We start from the raw sequence: 20,961 nt of genomic DNA, 5'->3' as shown, positions 1-20,961 counted from the left end.
AGCAGTCCTGCCAGCATTATCTGATATGAATGGAACGCAGGGCAGAGCCACTTCTCTGGTCTTTTTAGCAGGTGAAGTTTTCTTGACTAGAGGATTCTGTGGATGCTCAAGGAAAATAGACATCTGGCCCGATATCAGCCCCCCATCCAAAGTCACAACGCAGCCTTTTATGGTAGAAGCCGTCTACTGTTAAGACCTTTAGAGGTTGTTTGATGACTAGAATTCAAGGTCCATCAAAACTATTAAAAAGTATATTTATTTTTAGGGAATATTTATTTGACACACAAAATTTCTATATTCATTAGACAACTGTTACCTGGCATCCTGTACTAAAGATTTAAAATTGGGGATGAAATTAATAATTATTCGGAATATTCTTTAAAAACAATGTGGCCCAATCTCTATGATGCTTATCATGACGTATGTGTTTTAGGAAAGTTATCCGCCTGTTTTGCTTGCTAACCTTCTTGATGCCCACCTTAATGTTTCTTTGCCATCCAACTTGTTCATAAGGTCACACATACTTGAAGGGAAAATACAAATATCAGCTTGCTTGAAAACTTGTACGAAAACATGTTTTTTTTCCCAGGAATCCCCATCGTTAACAGGCCCTTAGACAAGTCAGCTCAACTAAATCTATTTCCAACATCTAATTAAATGAGATTGATTAGTACAAATTGCACACCTAGACAGTTGATCTTCCATTAATCAATATGACTTTTGATATGATCCATATCTTCAATCTGAATTATTGGATTGTTGTGTTTTTATAATAAAAATAAATTTAAAAATAAAAGTTTATTTGTAATAAGTAAATAAATATATTGATTATAAAAACTTTTTATAGAAAGAATCTATATCTAATCAGTAAAAGAATGGATTTTTGCTTCTGCACCGTCCATACGTCTTCCCTTGAGATTTTAGCATTGCTTGAAAGTGATTGTAACATAGTTGTACATGTGGCATGTATGCCACGTATCACTCGTGTGGCAACAGTTAGGATTATTAGGACCTATGGTACATGTGACTATAGTTTTATATAAAAGCCATGTCCTTTCGTGGAATAATATTGTTTATTGTAAATGGGTATGGATGTATTGAAAAGGCGCATAAGTATCTCTTCAGGAGTAACTCAATAACCCTTAATTTGCTATAAATCATGGATGCTATAATTTAGAAATGATTCTTTTTATTTTTCAGATAAAATTATCCATTGTGCACTACTCTTTGAGAGTTTGTAGTGTTTTAAAGTTATATAAGTGTCAAAACTAGAGATTTATTCAATATTTAAATATGTAAATTTTTGTGCTGAAATTTAAATTGATAGTTCATTATATCCCGAGGACAATTTGCATATTTTCTTTATTTTCAGTTGCAGGAATTTAAAATAATAATAATAATAATAAGAAAAAAAAAAAAAAATCAACTTGGGAAATTGACCGTTCAAGTCAAGCTTTGAACCCCATAAATCCAATTGTCTCGTTGTCTTCTTTCTCTATCCTCCATTATACGCTATATTAAATTTTTTCCAACATGAATAATTTAGATTTTTAATACAAATGAATGACAACATTTTTAATTAAAATGGTGAATGGACTAATTTGATGGCCCAAATGTTGATTGATCCGACAGTGGAACAACTTTGCCTTCTCCCATTGAATGATGGAATAGCCCTGCATCAGCACAACCACAGGAATACTTTGCTCTTGGTGAAAATACCACCTCATCTGAATTTCCACACGTGCCTCTTGACATGGGCCCACCTATCTACGGTTCCACACAATTGATTACAGGTTGGAAATAAGAGGTTTTGTTAATTCCATGTGCATGTGGGAGTCTTACACCCCACATGCAGGCACATCTGTCACAATCTGACACGTCTAAAATCCGAGCTGAACGCGGCACCACCGTGAATGTATGTAGTCTATCCACGCCGTCCATCCGTTTTTCCATGTAATTTAAGGCGTTGAACCCAAAATTGAAGAATATACAAAGATCAACAGAATCATACTACAGGAAACAGTGGGAATAGTGATTTTCACCGTTGAAACCTTGTTAGGCCGCACAGTGATTTTTATTTGTCATCCAACGTGTTCAAAAAATTAAAAATAAGCTTGATCCAAAACTTCTGTAGCCCCAGAGAATTTTTCAACGGTAGATGTTCAATTCACACTATTTCCTGTAGTGTGGCCAATTTAAGTGTTGGATATGCTTTATTTTTGGAATGGAACTCTAGAATTATCCCATAAAATGGACGAACGGAGTGGATAAAATACATAAATCATAGTGAACCTCACAAATTTTACTCGGAGACGGATTGGCTACTCCCCCTGACACCAGCCCGTGGCTGGTGGTCGGTGCTCTGTGGGCCCCACTATGATGTACGTGTTTCATCCATTACGTTCATCCATTTTTAAAGATCATTTTATCCTGATACAAAAAATTTTAGGGATATAAATCTTAGGTGGGCCACACCACAGGAGAAAAATAATGAATGGATATTCACCTTAAAATTCTCCTAAGGCCCACTGTACTGTTTATTTGACATCCAATATGTTGATTTGGTCATAAAGACCCAGATGAAGGGAAAAAATAAATATCAGCTTAATCAAAAACTTTTATAGCCCCCAAAATGTTTTTAATGGTCAAAATTTATTCAACACTGTTTCCTGTAATGTAATCCACTTGAGATTGAAATATACTTCATTTCTTTTTTTGTGTCATAAAATGATATATAAAAATAGATGAACGGCATGGATGACACACATACATCATGGTGGGCCCCACGGAGCACCGACCACCAGCCAATGGCCGGTGTCAGGGGGAGTAGCCAATCCGTTCCCATTTTACTCAGTACCTTAATCCTACTGAGTTACTCAGTACGCGCTGAAAACGGATTGGCTACTCCCCCTGACACCATCTAATTTTACAGATCATTTTACGGTATGAGACCAAAAACGAGTTATATCCCAATCTTAAGTGGACCACATTACAGGAAACAGTGTTGAATGAGCGTCGACCATTAAAAAGCATTTTGGGGCCATAAAAGTTTTGGATCAAGATGATTTTGGTTTTTTCCCTTCATCTGGGCCTGTATGATCTAATAAACATATTGGAATGTCAAAAAAACAGTACAGTGGGCCTTGGGAAGATTTTAATGATGGATATCCAATCACTATTGTTTTCATGTGGTATGGTCCACCTGAGATTTATATAACTCTCATTTCTGGGATCAAACCATAAAATGATCTGTAAAAATGGATGAAACACATACATCATGTGGGTCCCACGGTACACCAACCACCAGCCATTGGCTGGTGTCAGGGGGAGTCGCCAATCCGTTTTCGCACGCGATCCGCTTCCGTCTAGTATGGCATTGGACGCACCTGATCCACTGCGAATGGAAAAGCGTTACCTGCGCATGTGCATATGCATGCATGGCGCGTTTTCAACGGCTTTGGTGACTGTGTGCGTCCTATCCGCATCCAACGAGCTTTCCACAAAGTGATCTAACATATAAAACAAATGAACCGCTAGGGAAAAAAAAGGCTAAGACCCATACACGGGTTTCATATTAGCACGTGTTCTCACATTTGGATTTCTATGGCTCCAAGCATGTGGATTTAGCAAAACTGCCGTGGAGAGAAATGAGTATCGAAATGACCTTAATGTGCTGAAGACTCCGCCAAGACGCTCTGTTCTGCGCTGGAATAGCCTATAACAACTCTTTTAAAACAACCTAGCTCTACGGGGCCACGTTGCTGGACATGTGAAATCCACTCCGTCCATCACGTCAGAAACCTTATATTCACTGAAAATACAAAAGATCAGCCCGATGAAAAAAATCAAATGGGCCACAACCAATGTGAACAATCTAAAACTGTGCGTAAAACCTTTCATCCCCCTGTGAGTCACACCTCATGAACGGGTTTGATGAAATATACTTGCTATGGTGGCCCCACACAAAAACCTATGGCCAGCATCCTATTTCCGTTGTTCCATGTGGTGTGGCCCACCTGAATTATCTATCTGGCTGAATTTTTTTTTCCAAAGAGCCTAGAATTGAGGAGCACAGCTGATGGACGGAGTGGATTTCACACAGAAAACCTTGTGGGCCCACCCGTGCTTTGAGTGCTGCATAAAACATAGGTGGTGTGAAGGATTCGGTCCCGTTCTTCTCTCTTTAATTACCTGAGGCTGAGAAAGAGACGTATGGATATAGATAACTGTTCGGTATATATAGCTACAGAAATTGATGGTACAGCCTCACGTAGGCCACACGATCATCGTGTGGTCCATTCAATATCTACGTGGCTGAAACCCGATTTCTCAATACCATCTCTTTTGTCTACTTCTCTTCAAAAATGCAAGAGCAGGGGGTCTAGTCCTACTCAGGCTACCCTTGCCAACGTCGCACGTTCATGCAAGATCCTCGCCGTTCATCTACCCCGAACCATCTTGTTATTGCTGCAGTCCGAATATTAGATCGGTCCGTTCATCGTATGGACCACATCTGTATAAAAAAAATGGACAGTGAAAAAACAATCAACCAAAGTTCCAAAATCAACACACATGTAGCCTACTCAATAACCATCGATCTGATCAGATTTTTGGAACATGACACATATCAAGAAGAATCCTCTTGATGAACGGACTGGATTTTATACACACACGCCGCATTGACAGGTTTTAAGGGCATCAGGTTAGGGACTGTGGCCATATCATACGCCATCTGTCTACTCGTTAACACGAACATGATAAAGAAATTACTTACGAGGAATTAAACAGACCATCCAACCGTCCATTTACTCCATCTCCATTCACAGCCACACACTCACCTCTCACATTTATTCAACCAATGGCCCACCACCCCTTCCTTGCTCTTCTTCTCCTTCATTTGCGTTCTTAAGGTGTTCCATGTCATGTCATTGTAGCTAGGGAGGGAGAACCACCATGAGATCTTTCGAAGTATCTCGGCCGCGAAACACGGGCACTGATTTCGATGAAGTGGGCCACGCCCATGATCAACGGATAGTAATCCCAACCAAGCTCGTATCGATCGCAGAGTCCTTCGAAAAGAAGGAAAGATCACGGTAATGAAATCACAACCCTTGATAAACATTCACCCTTTTTAAATATTCTGATTATGTAGATGATATACACCTTTATTCGGTGTATATTCGATGTCCCTAGAGAATAATGGGTGGTGGATGATTGCTATATACCGAATAACGGTATATACACTTTATCAACCTTTCTTATGTCCGTGAGGAATCTTACTCTTTTTGGTGGTTTATGAATTGCAGGTTTGTCACTTCACAAATTCCTACGGATTTAACGGTCCAAGTACATGACATCACCTTTTATGTTCACAAGGTAAGAACCCAGACACAAATTCTGATCGGTCCTTGTGGCCCACCACCTGATGATATGGACCGTTCATCTGGAAGTTCCTATGGTGTGTGGTCATCATGGAAATGAACTCACTAAAAGATCACCGCGGTTCATTTGAAGGCAGTCTTCTCCACATGAACGGTCTGGATCATTGCATGGTTCGTTGGCCTTCTCACCTTCTCCGTTTGGACCGGGCACGAAACATGGCCGGATTTTGCTTCTTGAAAGTATAGGATCGGCTGGTCGGCATAATCTGATATTAGCTTGAAATGATGCATTCAAAGGAGGTTTGATAGAATACATTCGGATGTATTGATGTAGAATACGCCCGGACTTTAGCCTTTAGATTTTGGTTCACCTATCAATGATCCAAGCCGTTGATATAATAATCCTCGCCTTAACAATAGATGGAAAAAATAAAAACAAAAAAATATATTATATTGGAATATTTTAATTCTTTGATCATTGCTAGGGTTCTAAATGGGTGAGATAATGCAATATATGTATTTGACATCCGACATCTGACTCGATGGCCTGTTTGGATACCACCAAATAAGATACTTTTTCTACTTACCAGCAGTAGATAAGTAACTTATTTGAGATAAATAAGTTTAATTTATGATAAATCATAAGTAGCTTTTTTATCTGTTACTTAATTACTTCAGTTAAATAAATAGACATCAAGATAAGCTACTTAAGGCATAAGTAGCTTATCTTAAGATGCTTCCTATCCAAACATCCCCGAATAGTGTGTATGTATACAGATTCAAACATTATCTTAAGAAATTGGATATAAATTCGATAGTTGGGGTATTGGGCATCGGCCAATTCCTAATTAAAAACTTTAAAAGCAAGTCAGTACCTAATAAAATTAGTAAAATAATTCAAAGCAGAAAAAAATTATTTTTAACAAAGTTATATAACTAATAAACTAGGAAATTAATAGCTACTTCATATATATATATATATATATATATATATATAGATATATATATATATATATATATATATATATATATATATATATATAAAATCTAAGATATGTCCAATTACCAAAACAAAAAAAAACAAAACTTGCCTTTTAGAAAGAAAAGTTATAGAAAAATAACAACTTCAATGACAGACTAAAAGCTTAAGAAATAAAGATAATTCTTGACTTAAGATATGGTTAATTACCAAAAAATACAAGATTTCCAAAAAGAATAGTTATAGTCAATTATTTATAGTTCCATATCAACCTCACTATCCATGTTAATGTCAATGAATACTAAAATCGGGTAATTTGGCAAGTGGATATGGACCAGTTAGAGGTTCGGTATAAGTGAATAAAGATCTCTTTAGAAGGAATTGAGTTGACTCCAGTAAAAGTCTTGTATCTGATTCTGGATTTCTTGGGTTGAATATGCCGAGTAATTTTTAAACAGATATACTTTGGCAACCAACCATACTCATTGGGCTCTCTTCCATTGAAAATGGGACTTCATTTGGCTCATGAACCCACCATAGCCAGCTGGCTAGTGTCAAACCTCTATGGCCCTACTTTGATGTATATGTTTTATCCACGCGGTCTATTCATTTTCCCAGCTCATTTTAGGGAAGCGGATCTAAAGCCCAAGTGGATTACAGTATAAGAAACGGTGGGGATTGAATGCTTCCGAAGCTCACCGCAATGTCTATTAGCCATCCAACCTGTCCATAAAGGGAAAACACAAATATCATCTTTATCCAAAACTTCTATATATGTCTGTTTATTAGCCATCCAACCTGTCCATAAAGGGAAAACACAAATACATGCATTCAATCCCTACTGGGCTATATATTTGCTTATTCTTGGGCTCATGCCTTGAAAAGAGCTGGAAAATGGATACAAGGCCCAGATAAAACACATACATCATGGTGAGGCCCATGGAGCTTTGACACCAACTCACTGGCCGCTGATGGGTTCCCCAGCCAAACCACGTCCTTAAAAATGGACGTTCTCCGTGACATTTGAATAATGAAAGGGCTAAAGTATTTAAATACAAGAGTTGCACCAGGCATCCCAAACCGGTGGTATGGTTCATCATGTAGGCCGTTTGGATCATTGAAAAGGAGCCCAGTCCAATGGATAAAATCGCCACCTATCGCATTCTAACACGTGGAATGTATTCAATCACCTCCATTAGCAGACACGTGCCAGCCTGACGCTTGTGTAGGGAATCCTATCCATACGTCAAGTAAGACCCAACTTCATCAGATAAAGTAGGCTATTCAACTATCAGGTAAGTAGGGTAGAAATGGATGAAAAAAAAAAAAAAAAAAAAAAAACGTACGATTTAACAGCCCAAAATTGTCTTGCGTCCCACCTAATAAACGGCTCAGATTTATCACAAACCTCTGTAATTCAAATGGTAATTTTCTTGTTTTCATGTAAACCCAGTATCCATTGTTCTCGAGATGTGGCTACTTGAGTCGACTCAGTCTCCAACCTTCAGACTCAACCTACGGCCATGATCTCAAGATAGACAACTTCCCTGGCGGACCGGACACCTTCGAGACTGTTCTCAAGTTCTGCTACGGCCTTCCGATCGATCTGACACCAGCGAACGTCGCATTCCTTCGGTGCGCATCTGAGTTCCTGGAGATGAACGAAGATCTCGAAGAAGGCAACCTGATCTCGAAGACAGAGGCGTTCCTCACCTTCGCCGTCCTCTCCTCCTGGAGAGACTCGATCACCGTCCTCAGATCATGCGAGCCGCTATCACCTTGGGCTGAGAACCTCCAGATCGTCAGACGCTGCAGCGACTCGATCGCATGGAAGGCTTCTAGGGACAGCTCGACGCACGGAGGGGTGGGCCATGACCAACAATGGTGGTTTGATGACGTGTCCACTCTCAGGATCGATTATTTCGTGAGGGTGGTGACTACAATCAAAGCGAAAGGAGTGGGCCCAGGGACGATCGGCGCGTGTATCATGCGTTACGCTGAAAAATGGTTGCCTGGATTGGATGGAGAATGTGATGGGCATAGGGTGGGTTATGGGAGTGAACGGCATCAGTTGCAGTTGAGTATCTTGAGTGGAAGAGGATGTAACAACCACATCCATAACAACAGCAGCAGCAGCAGTAACAACAACCACAACCACAACAAAGACCAAAGGACAATGATAGAGAGCTTGGTGAGTATACTTCCACCACATAGAGAGGCTGTTTCATGTGGATTCTTGCTATGGATGTTGAAAATGGCTATAGTATACTCGGCAACGCCGGCATTGATAACGGAACTGGAGAAGAGGGTGGGGATGGCGTTGGAGGATGCTACTGTCAGTGATCTTATGATACCCAATTACATCAACGGTGATGGAGGACTTCTCAGGAAGTGAGTGTCCCATCGCTAACATCATCATCATCATCATCATCATCTAGGAGAGGATATCGGGAAACGGATTGGCTACTGCCACTGGCCAATGGCTAGTGGTCGGTGCTCTGTGGGCCCCAACATGATGTATGTTTCTCATCCATGCCGTCCATCCATTTTTACAGATAAATTTATAATATGGACCCAAAACTGAGGTAGATCAAAATCTCAAGTGGGCCACACAGTGTTGATTGAACTCTCACCATTAAAAAATTCTTGGGGCTACAAAAGTTTTGGATCAAGCTGATATTTGATGTTTACCTCCATCCAGGTCTGTATGACCTAATCTACAGGTTGGATGTCAAATAAACATTACAGTTGGCCCTAGGAGGTTTTTAATGGTAGACATTCAATGAACTACTGTTTTCCCATGGTGTGGTCCACCAGATTTTTGATCTGCCTCATTTATAGCATAAAATATTAAAATGATGTGTAAAAATAGATGGACGGTGGAATAAAATACATAGATCATGTTGGGGCCCACAGAGCACCGAGCACTAGCAACTGGCTAATGGCATCCAGGATATGACGCTTATAGATCATGATCTACGCGGTCTTGCCTCACATAGGACGCGGATTGCCTGCGAACCCGACCGCAGGACGTTTATGCGGTCAGAAGCTGGGTGGGTCCCACCGTGATGTTTATGAGAAATCCAACCTGTACATCCGTTTTTCTAGATACAGAAATGAGGGGGATAGAAAACTCAAATGGGCCACACGACAGGAAAAGTGGATAGGAAAATGTCTACCATTTGAACATCTCCGGGGTCCACTGTGATGTTTATATGTCATCTAAACCGTTCATAAGGTCATTCCCACTGGGATGAACTTAAAACACAAAATAATTAGCCTGATGCAAAAATTCGGTGGCCTCACCATGTTTCAACAGTGGACATTCAATCTCCACTATTTCCTGTCTAGTAGCCCAGGGTCGCGGATTGCGTCCTACCCCGCCCGGACAGTAATCCGTCCGGTCAGGGCTCTGTGGGGCCCACCGTAATGTAATTATTTTATCCACACTATTACTATTTTTTATATGTTCATTTTAATGTATGAACCAAAAATTGAGGTAGTTACAGGGCTTAAGTTGACCACAAAGTCGGGATTGAACGTCCACCATTAAAAACTTCTTGGGAGCTGGAGAAGTGCTAGATCAAGCTGAAATTTGTGTTTTCTCTTCATCCAAGTTTGCATGACCTTATTAATAGGTTGGGCGGTAAAGAAAACATCACGGTGGCCCTTAGAAAGGTTTCAACGGTGGTTGTCATTATCACTGCAGCTTCCTTTGATGTGGTCCACTGGAGCTGTTTATCTGCTTCAATTTTTGTCTTGCAGCTTAAAATGATCACATAAAAACGGTTAACGGTGTGGATAAAATAATTACATAACGGTGGGCCCCACAGAGCCCGGCCCGGACGGATAACCATCCGGGCGGGGGTAGGACGCAATCCGCGTTCAGTAGCCCGGTTGATTTTTGGATCTGCCTCATTTTTTAGTTTATGTCCTAATATAAACTAGAAAAATGGATGGACTGGGTAGATTTCACACAAACATCACGGTAGGTCCCACCTAGCTTCCGACCGCAGTCCCTGGCAATCCGAGTCCTCTGGCGATTCTAGCCCCCGATTGGAGAATTTTTTTTTCTTTTTTCTTCTACCACTGTATATCGACCGCTGGTTGAAATTTCTCACCACCCATTTGTAATCATGGGAAATCCTTCAATTGACGGCTAAGATCATCTTACTGGCATGATCCATTTGGTCCTGCCTAGTATGGACCACACCCAGAAAAGTTAACAACGGTCAGATGATTCCAGCCCCGACTGGAGGATTTTCTTTTTCTTGGAATTTCTAACCATCATCGGAAGTCCTTCAAGGATCATCTTACCAGCATGCTTTTCGTGGCACCGCCCAGCAAATTAACTGTCCTGATATGATACATCTGGGCCACAGATAAGTGATAGCAAAGAATACTTTCTCCTTTCTCCTCTTCTTCATCATCAACATCATCATCATCATATATATCTTCTCTTCTAAACTACTATTTAACGGTGATGATGACGGTGTCCATCAAAAAAAAAAGTTCTTCATCATCATCGTCAGGGGAAGAATGTAGCGTGCACGACGTGGACGTGGTACAAAGGATAGTGGAATATTTCCTTATGCACGATCAGCAGCAGAAATGCGCGAATATCGCAGTGGGGAAGCTGTTAGATGGCTACTTAGCTGAGATTGCGACGGACTCAAATCTGTCCATCGCCAAATTTCAACGGCTTGGCGAAACTCTGCCCCAGAACGCCCGAACCTGCGATGATGGCCTTTATAGAGCCATCGACACCTACCTCAAGGTTACTTTCTTTTTCTCCTTTTTTCTTTATATTCGTTACACCCCAATGTGGCACGTCTGCGTCATTTCCAGCCATTCATCAGGTGGGCCTCATCGTCTAAATCAGGCTGGTTGCATAGTTAAGAAGAAATGGACAGTTGCCTACATTTGACGTACGGTTGTGGCCCACCTGCTGACCAGATTAGCCTTATTTTCTGCACCTTGGCTCATAATGGTGGGACCCACTTGATGTTTGATCGGGAGTTTTTATTTGGTGGGCCTCATTTGGATTGGCTATGTCTAGAAATAGTCTAGAAATAGGACATTCATGAGATACCATAGTCCTTAGTTTCTGTTTTTCTTCACTAGGGTCGCTTCAGAGGGAAACTTTTCAGATGGCTATCATTATCAGATCAATGTGTATCTTGAACCAGTTTCCATCCATATTATGGCCCACTAGATGGACAGTCGAGATTCACAACTGGACCTGCCACGTGTAATGTAACGAGATGGATGTACCGTGTTCTGGATGGTCCGGCACCGTATTATCTCCCCGCGCAACGCGGAGTGCACATGCACATTAAATGCATGGGCCATCTGACAGAGAGTGAGTTTTCGTCAACTACGTCTTTCTGTTGGACCAGACTCCTCTGCAGTAACGGTTTTACGTAGCACGTAAAACGCCCAAGCTCTTTGGGGCCCACCATGTTGTACATATTAAATCCACTCCGTCCATCTGGTAAGCTTCTTGATTTTAAACCTTAGAGAAAAAAATCAGTAACATCGCAACTCATATGGGCCAGGGGATGGGATGCCGTTCATAGGTTTGTGTGTGGGCCACAGCCCCTGAACTTATGTGTTTTAGGCGTAATTTTTCATTGTTACTCTTTGTGCGACCCATTTTTATTTCAATGGCTATGATCTTTTGTATGTACGGAGAACGTAAGGTTATCGGCTCATGGACTGAGCGAATTTCACATCAACAGCATGCTTCAAAGGAGATATCAAATGCTACTTTTCATTTTCACTGTTAGCCCACGAAAGCCTGATCCGGAGGACCCGGATTAGCTGACAGGTTGAACGGCGAGTCCTCTTCGGAAGTGACGTCACCAAGTTCTGTAGGCCCCACTATGATGAATGTGTATCTACACCGTCCATCTATTTTGAGATATCATTGTAGGGCATGAGCCAATGAATGAGGTAAATAAAAATCTGTAGGACTTGAGCCAAAAAAAAAAAAAAACGAGGTAGAGAAAAATCTGCAGTGGACACTACTACAGAAAGCAGTGGAGAGAGTGATTCCCACGGTTGAAAATATCCTAAAGCCCACCATAATGTTATTTGAAACTCAACCTTTTCAAAAGTTAAAAAAGACATGAAAGAGAGAAAACACAAATATCAGCTTGATTTAAAACTTTTGTAGCATTTAGAAGTTTTAATGGTGAGCGTCACTGACCCACTGTTTTCTGTGCTGGGGTCCACCGGAGCTTTGGATTTAACTCGTTATGCGGATACTGCCCTTAAATGATCTCTCCAAGTGGATGGAAGGCCTGGATACAAAACACACATCATAGTGGGGCCCACGCAACTTGGTGACGTCATTTCAGTAGCAACTCTCGCTACTCAACCTGTCAGTATCTAATACGCGCCCCGATCCGGACGGTTTGGATGAAAATTGAACACCATGTTCGGCCCCATACACAAGCCTACGGTTCCTTATGGGGTGGCCCACCTGAGTTTTGGATCAGTCTAAATTTTGGCAGGAATTTTTGACATCGAGGAGGGCACCTGATGGACGGAGTGGATTTCACGGAGATTATTGTTGTAAGAATAAATCAGGTGTTGTGGAGGATTCGGGTCCCTGACCAATAGCCTGCCTACGGTGGTGACGAGGAATTCTAAGATACGTGGCCCATCTTAGCATATAATACACATGTTCCCGAATCTGACAAGTAGGGCCATGGTTTAGTAATCAAGAAAGAGAACCGACATTAGAACCCCTTTTTAAGTCGAATGTGGATGGTTATTCTGTGGGCTAGGATAACATCTAATTCCTCTGTCAGCACATGTCATGTCATATGGTTGTATGACAAGGTGGGCCATGGATCCTTCAATGAATTGTATACCGAGTTGTATAAGTTCATATCCACTTAGGTGGTGAAATGATGTGTGAGATCGCATCTATGTTATAGAAGGGCCGAGTATGTACTCGCTGGAAAACCTGAACATTGATTGCGTGGTGAGCCCAACACTACGTAGCTACGTGGTGTGAGGACTCTGTGAGACTCATTTTTGGGACAATGCCCTAAAATAAGCAGTCATATCAGATGGACGGCGTAGATATACAACATGTACATCGAGGTGGGACCCAGCTCAGGGCTTCACCCACTAAACTGTTACCCCTGCCTGACCGAGCCAATTCGCGTCTCTGAAATGAATAAGCAGTCATAAAAGGGGTCTGAATTCCCAGCCCTTGAACTGTGCGGGGCACTATGATGCGTATCTTCTATCCAAACCGTCCATCAGATGTAAACCATTTTAAGCCCTTAGCCCCAAAATAGCCTAATGCAAAGTTCAGGTGGACCAACCCACAGGGAACTACATGAGCAACGTGGGGAGGCCTAACATACTGTCTATGTGTCATCCAATCCATTCATCAGACGTGAGACATCAGGATGAAGGGTCATTACAAAAATTAGGCCATTCCATAGCTCGGTTGGGCCACACCACTTGAATTTAGAGGTTTTGTAGGTGTGTTTTTACATTGTTTCCCGTGGTGTGGCCCATCTTAGTTTTGGGTTGGCCTGCTTTTTTGGATGTACCGTTAACATGAGACGGCTTACCTGTTTCGTGGCAATGATTGTTTAGCAGTCGAAGGAAGAATTACTAACTTAAAATGAAAAATGAACGCATGCAACCCATGCACGTGAACTTCACACACAACAGCACCCCAGGTGACAAACTGTCACCTGCAATCTTCACCCCAGGTGACCTTCATGGTGGGACCCACCTTCGCACGAGTTGGACGTCCCGCACGCTGGATGGGTTAGCACATGTGCACGGGCCTGCATTGTGAGATTCTCATACATGAGTTGCATGTGATGATTTCGTATCTCAAGCACGCATGTATGTAAACATGACAAACATATACATTCTTCGTGATCAGACACATCCATCACTGACGGAGCACGAACGGCGGAGATTGTGTAGAGTAATGGATTGCGAGAAGCTGTCGCTCGATGCATGCTTGCATGCGGCCCAGAATGAGAGATTGCCTCTGAGAATCGTTGTACAGGTAAGAATTTTCTTTTAGGGAGTTATCTGATACTCTGCCAGAAATAATGCTTCATACACAGGCACTGAGAGATTCTACATTTCTTATACATAGTCTTGGATTAAACCGACTAAACTGTGGAACCCACGGTCGCTAGATTGCATTCACAAAATCAGATCAGTTGAGAAATCCTAGCCTCGGATTTGGGGACAGTTGTTTCTTGAAACAGAATCGATGGATATTTTCCATTTTGAACCGTCTAATAAATGTCCATCAACTCCTTAGTCAGATAATCATATGGCATGTTTTTTTCATGATACATCTAAATTGAAACACGTAATTTGGACAATTTGATTGGTATTGATTGTATGCTGCATATGTAATTTCTAAGTAATTTTAAAGTGCTAGTGTATCATCCATGTCACTCTACCGGAGTATCAAAGTTTTTCACTTAATTTTTAAATTGGGTTTTGACAATATACGAATACGACCCACCCTTTTTAGCTATAAGCTAAAAACCCTTGAAAAACAGACTTCCTAGCATACCAGCTAGCTGTCGGGGAGATGCATCACGTAATTAGTGGCGTGTGCGATCCACTGTGGTGTGTGAGTGGCATCCAACCCATCCCAAAATATAAACCAGCCATTGAAGTGGGCCACCTCAAATCAGGCCGATGCAAACATCATGTGGGCCACCTGATGATTCATCAGTCTAATTTTTTAGAGTACATTTTTATGTTGGGAAAACCCTGGTAATGGGGGTTGGATACGCATAGACCCCATGGGCCCCACTACATTCTCTTTCCTAATTCCATTTTTAACCGTCCACTAAATGTAATCAAATAACTACAACTTTTAGTTCATGATACATCCAAACCCATAATTTAGAAAGCTATGAAATTTATAAGTGCATGCGTATCATCTGTCACACTCTGCCAGAGTATCAAAATTCTGTCATGTGAGATGTTACAACTAGTTGGGTGAGATTCCATGTTACCAACGTGGTTCCTAAAACACCCTTGTGGATTGCCATAACGGGCCGCCAGTCCCGCTTTGGACCGGACATGGCCCCATTGGCTTGGGCCTGCCGGAATGGCCCAATCAAATTTTGGGCTGATCTTGGCCTTAGCCTAGCCTGGTACAGCTCGATCTATTCTACATGTATGATGCTCCAATCTTGAATTAGTCAACACATGCATCTTGCATGTAGACATTGGTATTCATTTTCCTATGTCTATTTATTTTTGCATGTGTGGTCCACCTAATCAAGAGAAATTAGAATTTCCTAAATTTTCATGCGTGGGCCAACACAATTTTCCAGGATTGGGCATTGACCTACTATGCTAGGCCTGTTCTTGGGTTGGGCCGGACAAGGGCCTTAGGCCATAATGATGGGCCTCTCCGGCCCGGACCATTTCCATAATTGATTGTATTGAGCTTGAGAATTACCATAATTGCAGAGGGAATACACATACGGGCACGTATTAGCAATCTCTTGGCTCTGTTTCTCCAATACCCGAATCTAACAGGAAGAGAATCATCAGGTACTGTTTACGGAGCAAGTGAAGATGAGGGTTGCAATCAAAGGCAAGGATCTGATCCCGAGCGAAGCCTTCTCGGAGCAGGAGAGTTCCAGATCATCCACCAAGAAAGAGATCAAGAGCCTCAAGGCCGAGATCGAGAAGATGAAGGGGATGCTGTCGGAGCTGCAACGGGACTATGTGGAACTGCAGCAGGAGTTCGACAAGCTCAACAGCCAAAAGAGCGTTAAAGGATGGAGCTCCAGGTGGAAGAAGATCAAGAACTCCACATTCCTCAATGGGAAGATGGACGGTGACGAGAATCTAGAGATCCAACCCAAGCAGGGGGGACCATGCTGCCGAACACGGCGTTCGTCCATCTCCTGAGAGGGAGATTTGGACGTCCGTCGTCTTCTGTGAATACAAACAGCTTCTATTGACTGACAGGCCAGTTTCTTTACCACGTTTGTAGAATAAGCTTATTCTACAATGTGGAGTGTGGGGCCCACTGCAATGTGTTCACGACATCCACTCCATCTCATGTTCTCCTTGTAACCGAAAAATCTCGCTGATCCACAACTAAGGCAGGCCACATGAAATCATGCCTAAAACCTCTACGATCTCATCATGGTATGGCCCACGCAAGTTTTGGAATCGCATGAATTTTGGTGCGTTCATCCATCCAGGTAGGGAGAATCTTCTCAACGGATTGGATGGAATATATAGAACACATTGGACCCCACATTATGCGTGGAAGGTTTTAATGGTCAGCGTCCCATTCCAACTGTTCCCTGTGGGTGCGACCCACCTCTATTTTGGACCGGTTCTATTATCGGCATAATGGGTAAAACTGAAAGAGGCACCTTATGGACGGATTGGATGTGGCATCTACCTTACGGTGGGCCCCACACAATGTCTGTAGAATAAACTTGTTCCACAAACGTGGTAGAGGAACCGGCCTCTCTATTCTAATGGGTGAAAATGTGGTGCACGTGGGGAACACACACGGGTGTGCCACCTCTGGGCCGTGCATCCATTGGGCCCCACTGTGAAGATGGCGAGGCAAAATTTCAGGCCTTTTCTCAGCCGGTGTTCCCCATTTTTAGATCGACCCGAGTTGTGGACCCCACCAGATGCATTGCAAGTAGTAAGAATGCAGAGAGATTTGCAGGTAGAATTAGCGAGCCCTGTGGCTGTTTTCTTCACGAATTTTCGTGCAAGGTGGAGTGTGCATTTGCTAAGATAGTTGGGTTTGCCTTTTAAAAAATAATAATAATAATACAGATTTGAGAGGTAATTCATGTATGCTTGATTTAGATAGTGTCCACTTTGTAGTTCGTAGCTTCATCAATAAGCTGGATGTGAACATAAAAGTCGTGGGAAATAGTTTAAAGAGAAAAACTTTGATACTCTTGGTAGAGTGTGGCGGATGATACACAGGCCACTAAAGATTACTTAAAAATTGCATACGTAGTATCCAAGTAATTCTAATTAATCTGTCTAAATAACGGATCCTAGTTTAGAGTGTATCAAAATTACGCTTCTTTGAAGAGGTTTGCTAGAATACATACCTGCAGGGACTTGAGATCCTTTGAATCTTCTGTCGCATTTCAATCATCAATCAAAACTCTTTACATAAGATGGGCCTAACCTTGTACGAGGATGTAGAAAAAATAACAAAAATTTGAAATTTGAATATTTTTGACCTTATATGATCAGGAGCTCTACCTAATGGGACTGCTAATGTATGCAAGCGCTTACATGTGTAAGCGCATCATGGAGCCATCCACGTGCAGCATGCGTGAAAGGGAACAAATACAATATGGCTGAGCTGCTCACCAGGTAAACCCACTGTGGATGTAATGGTCCAGAATAAAGGTGGGTTAGGCAATACAGACAATAAGAATTTTGAGGATAATGGATGCCATCAGCCATGTACTGTATTTTTCTTGACATTCCCAGCAACTCATCAGAATCATAGTTCTAAAACTCACTGCCTTGACTCAAAATTCAACCAAGGAGATCTTGAGCAAGTCACTGGGAAACTCAGTACTAGGTGTGACTCTGCCTGGATTCAGAGAGAGTCGTTGAGTAGAATCGTAGTCACTCGCTGGGAAACTTGGATAGGACTGGATTGGAAGAGAGTCATCAAGTAGAATTGACTCCACTCGCTGTGACCTTATGACAGTCAAAATCAGCTGATAGCAATCAAAACCATAGGAATCATTGAATAATAGTAGTAGCAATGGTAGAGGGGGGGGGAAGGAGAGGGAGAAACCATTCTCCATTTTAATGTCATGACAAACAGTGCCTTGTTCTTGTTGTTTAATATTGCAAAAAATATACTGCATAATATTATTACCAGATTTTCAAAATCTGGGAAATCTTTAAAATATCGTTTTTGTATCACGAAAATAGTAAAAATAAATAAATTATAAATATACAATATATATATATATATATATATATAAAATAATTTTACTTTCAGCCATATTTCCCTATAATATCCCAAGAAAAACCTCAAATTTTGAAAATCTACCAAGTTCCGATAACAGTTTTGTCGTTATGCATATAACCCTACAATCCCTACTACACAATAAATATTTTAAATAATTTTACTTTCAGCAATATTTCCCTGATAATATCCCAAGAAAAACCTCAAATTTTGAAAATCTACCAAGTTCCGATAACAGTTTTGTCATTATGCATATAACCCTACAATCTCAACTACATATAACAAGGGAAGAATACAGATTCGCAAGGGTAAAAGTCTTCATGCAAGCCGAATCAAGGAGATGAGAAGGGTTTAAAAGTAAATGGAGGGGCCTTTCTGTAATTAAGAGGTCACTCCATTTTTTCTGCCAAGAGTATCTATTTTTAAAATAGAGGATGCCTTTGACAGCACTGACTGAGCTTTGGCGTAACAGCACAAGGGTTGATACACATGCACAGAGAAATTATACACTTGGCATATGATTAACTTAAATTAAACCATTCAACTTTTTTATCCATAATAAACCAAATTATTATACTGAATTTTTTTTCAGTTAATTAATTATTGTACTGGTTTGATTATCTAAATAGCAAATTGGTGGGCTTTTAAGGATGGTTCAATTCTAAAGACCCTATGGTCTGAATTTACCATACATCTGTCCAATAAACAGAGGTTAGGTTTGCTCAAGCATTATTATTTTTAGAAAATGACCCATTCACATCAGTTTTTTTCCAATTTCAACCGCTATAGGCGACGTGTACAGGTTCTCAATGCATGAGTATCAAGTGTCATATTCTAATAGTAGAATCAAGTTCAAAATAAAAAAGAGGCCGGCCTCCTTTCCTCTGGATGCCGTTTTCCTCAGGGGGCATATTTCTTGATGAAGACAAATTCAACGTTTTGCACATCAAGATCATTTTAAATAGAAGAGGCCAAGTTATTTTTTCAGCTCTAAACATGCAAAGACCTTGCAAGGGAAGGTGAGCAATGAATGAGAAATCCTACTTAGGTGCCCAACCAAACTAGGAATTGCAACCAACCATCGCACCAACGAAAGGACAATAAAAAAACGGTCACCATAAAGTGAGAATTGGGTTTTTCCCATCAAAGGGAAAAGACCTTATGGTTGCCCAGAGCTCTGCTTTTCTTTTATTCCCCGAACAGTTGAAAGATAAGCCTAACTAAAGATATCAGCTGTATGGACCTGAGATATGCACATAAGTGGGGCATCAGGTGCACAGCACAACCTGATATATGAATCTTACAAAAATTCTTACAATGGAGGGTAAGAAAATGACACAAGGTTTAGAGAGAGAGAGAGAGAGAGAGAGAGAGAAACCCCTAGGTCCTAGCTTTACACCCCCCAAGGCTCCAGGCAAAGGAACTAAGGAGTGTTGAAACTAATCAATTGCCAAAGTTGACATGACTAAGAAAACCAAACGCAAGGTATGTGAATAAAGATCATGAAAGACCATGAAAATTTTTGTTTCACGCCATCACCAAGCTTATGTGCGACTTGTTTGGAGTGTTTGAGAAATGGAATCCTTTCAAGAAACAAGCCAGGGAGATCAGCAGATTCAGGCCAAGAAGGCAAACTGATTCCATTGGACAAGAATAAGGGTGGGACTCATCCCCAGGCCCAATGAGCAGTAAAATAGTAGGCTATAAGAGGGTCTGCAAAGTGCAAAATCAGTATATAAACATGGACAGAACATTGGAGAAGTGCAATGCATGTCTTGTTGCAAAATCATACTATCAAGAGTAAGGCATTGACAATGAAAAGATATTCAGTTTCTCTGAGAACATGTTGGTCATTAAATCAGTTATTGCTCTAACCAGTAACAAAAGGTGGACATTACATCAAATGGACATCATAGACAATTAAGGCGGAAGTTGAAAGAAGCCGTTGCATGAGCCACCACTTTATCACAACAAACAAGGCTTTGGATAAGAACAACGGGCCCTATAGCAAAGGTCAGGGTATGGTTTCACGAAAAACAAGGCTTCACAACAAACAAGCCATCTACTAAATGAGGCCACCCATGGGCTCTACAGCAAGGATCAAGGGCATGGTTTGAAGTCTCTATTGTACCCTCGAAGAAGGCCTCAGATGCAATTAAATAATTATTTTATCTTCATTTAGAACTCTTATAGGTAATATCAACATTCTTCTAGTATGTTTTGTGGGGACACGGATATAATGGAGATCATGAGGTTTTCAGTTTTCTTCAGAGATGTGAGCTTGTATGGACTGCTTTCTCTCCCTTCCCGTTCCTAGCCAACCCCATGGCACTCCCAAGCCAATCTATTTCCCCTTGTTGGGTGTTATTGCAGAAAGATGTCCAAAAAGGCCCCTTCAAAATATTTATTGGTATAGAAGTATATGTAAATGTAAAATTAGTGAAACTCACACCAGAAGTATGCTCTTGATTTGCCGCCTAAGATTGGATATGAAAAGGCAAAGCTTTGTTACCTGCCACATCGCCGTCGTCATCTTATCCCAACTAATTGGGGCCGGTTGCATGAATCCTATTCCCCATTCCACCCTATCAAGGACC

General features: G+C 41.2%; 1 protein-coding gene across 2 annotated transcripts; it reads left to right on the top strand.

Moving 5' to 3' along the window:
• Positions 1–4,850: 4,850 nt before the first annotated feature.
• LOC131242273 (BTB/POZ domain-containing protein DOT3) lies at positions 4,851–17,318 on the top strand. 2 transcript variants are annotated; one of them, XM_058240813.1, is made up of 6 exons: positions 4,851–5,093; positions 5,307–5,376; positions 7,814–8,751; positions 10,876–11,137; positions 14,282–14,410; positions 15,934–17,318. In XM_058240813.1, exons 1-6 carry the CDS (start codon positions 4,954–4,956, stop codon positions 16,294–16,296), a joined length of 1,902 nt encoding a protein of 633 aa, XP_058096796.1. In that variant the 5' UTR covers positions 4,851–4,953; the 3' UTR covers positions 16,297–17,318. The 2 variants fall into 2 exon arrangements, with proteins under 2 accessions (XP_058096796.1, XP_058096795.1); XM_058240812.1 differs by having other exon boundaries at positions 10,873–11,137.
• Positions 17,319–20,961: the final 3,643 nt, after the last annotated feature.

Source organism: Magnolia sinica, chromosome 4 (genome assembly GCF_029962835.1).
Source record: "Magnolia sinica isolate HGM2019 chromosome 4, MsV1, whole genome shotgun sequence".
NCBI classification, from domain to species: Eukaryota; Viridiplantae; Streptophyta; class Magnoliopsida; order Magnoliales; family Magnoliaceae; genus Magnolia; species Magnolia sinica.
This window is presented reverse-complemented; position numbering and strand designations above follow the sequence as displayed.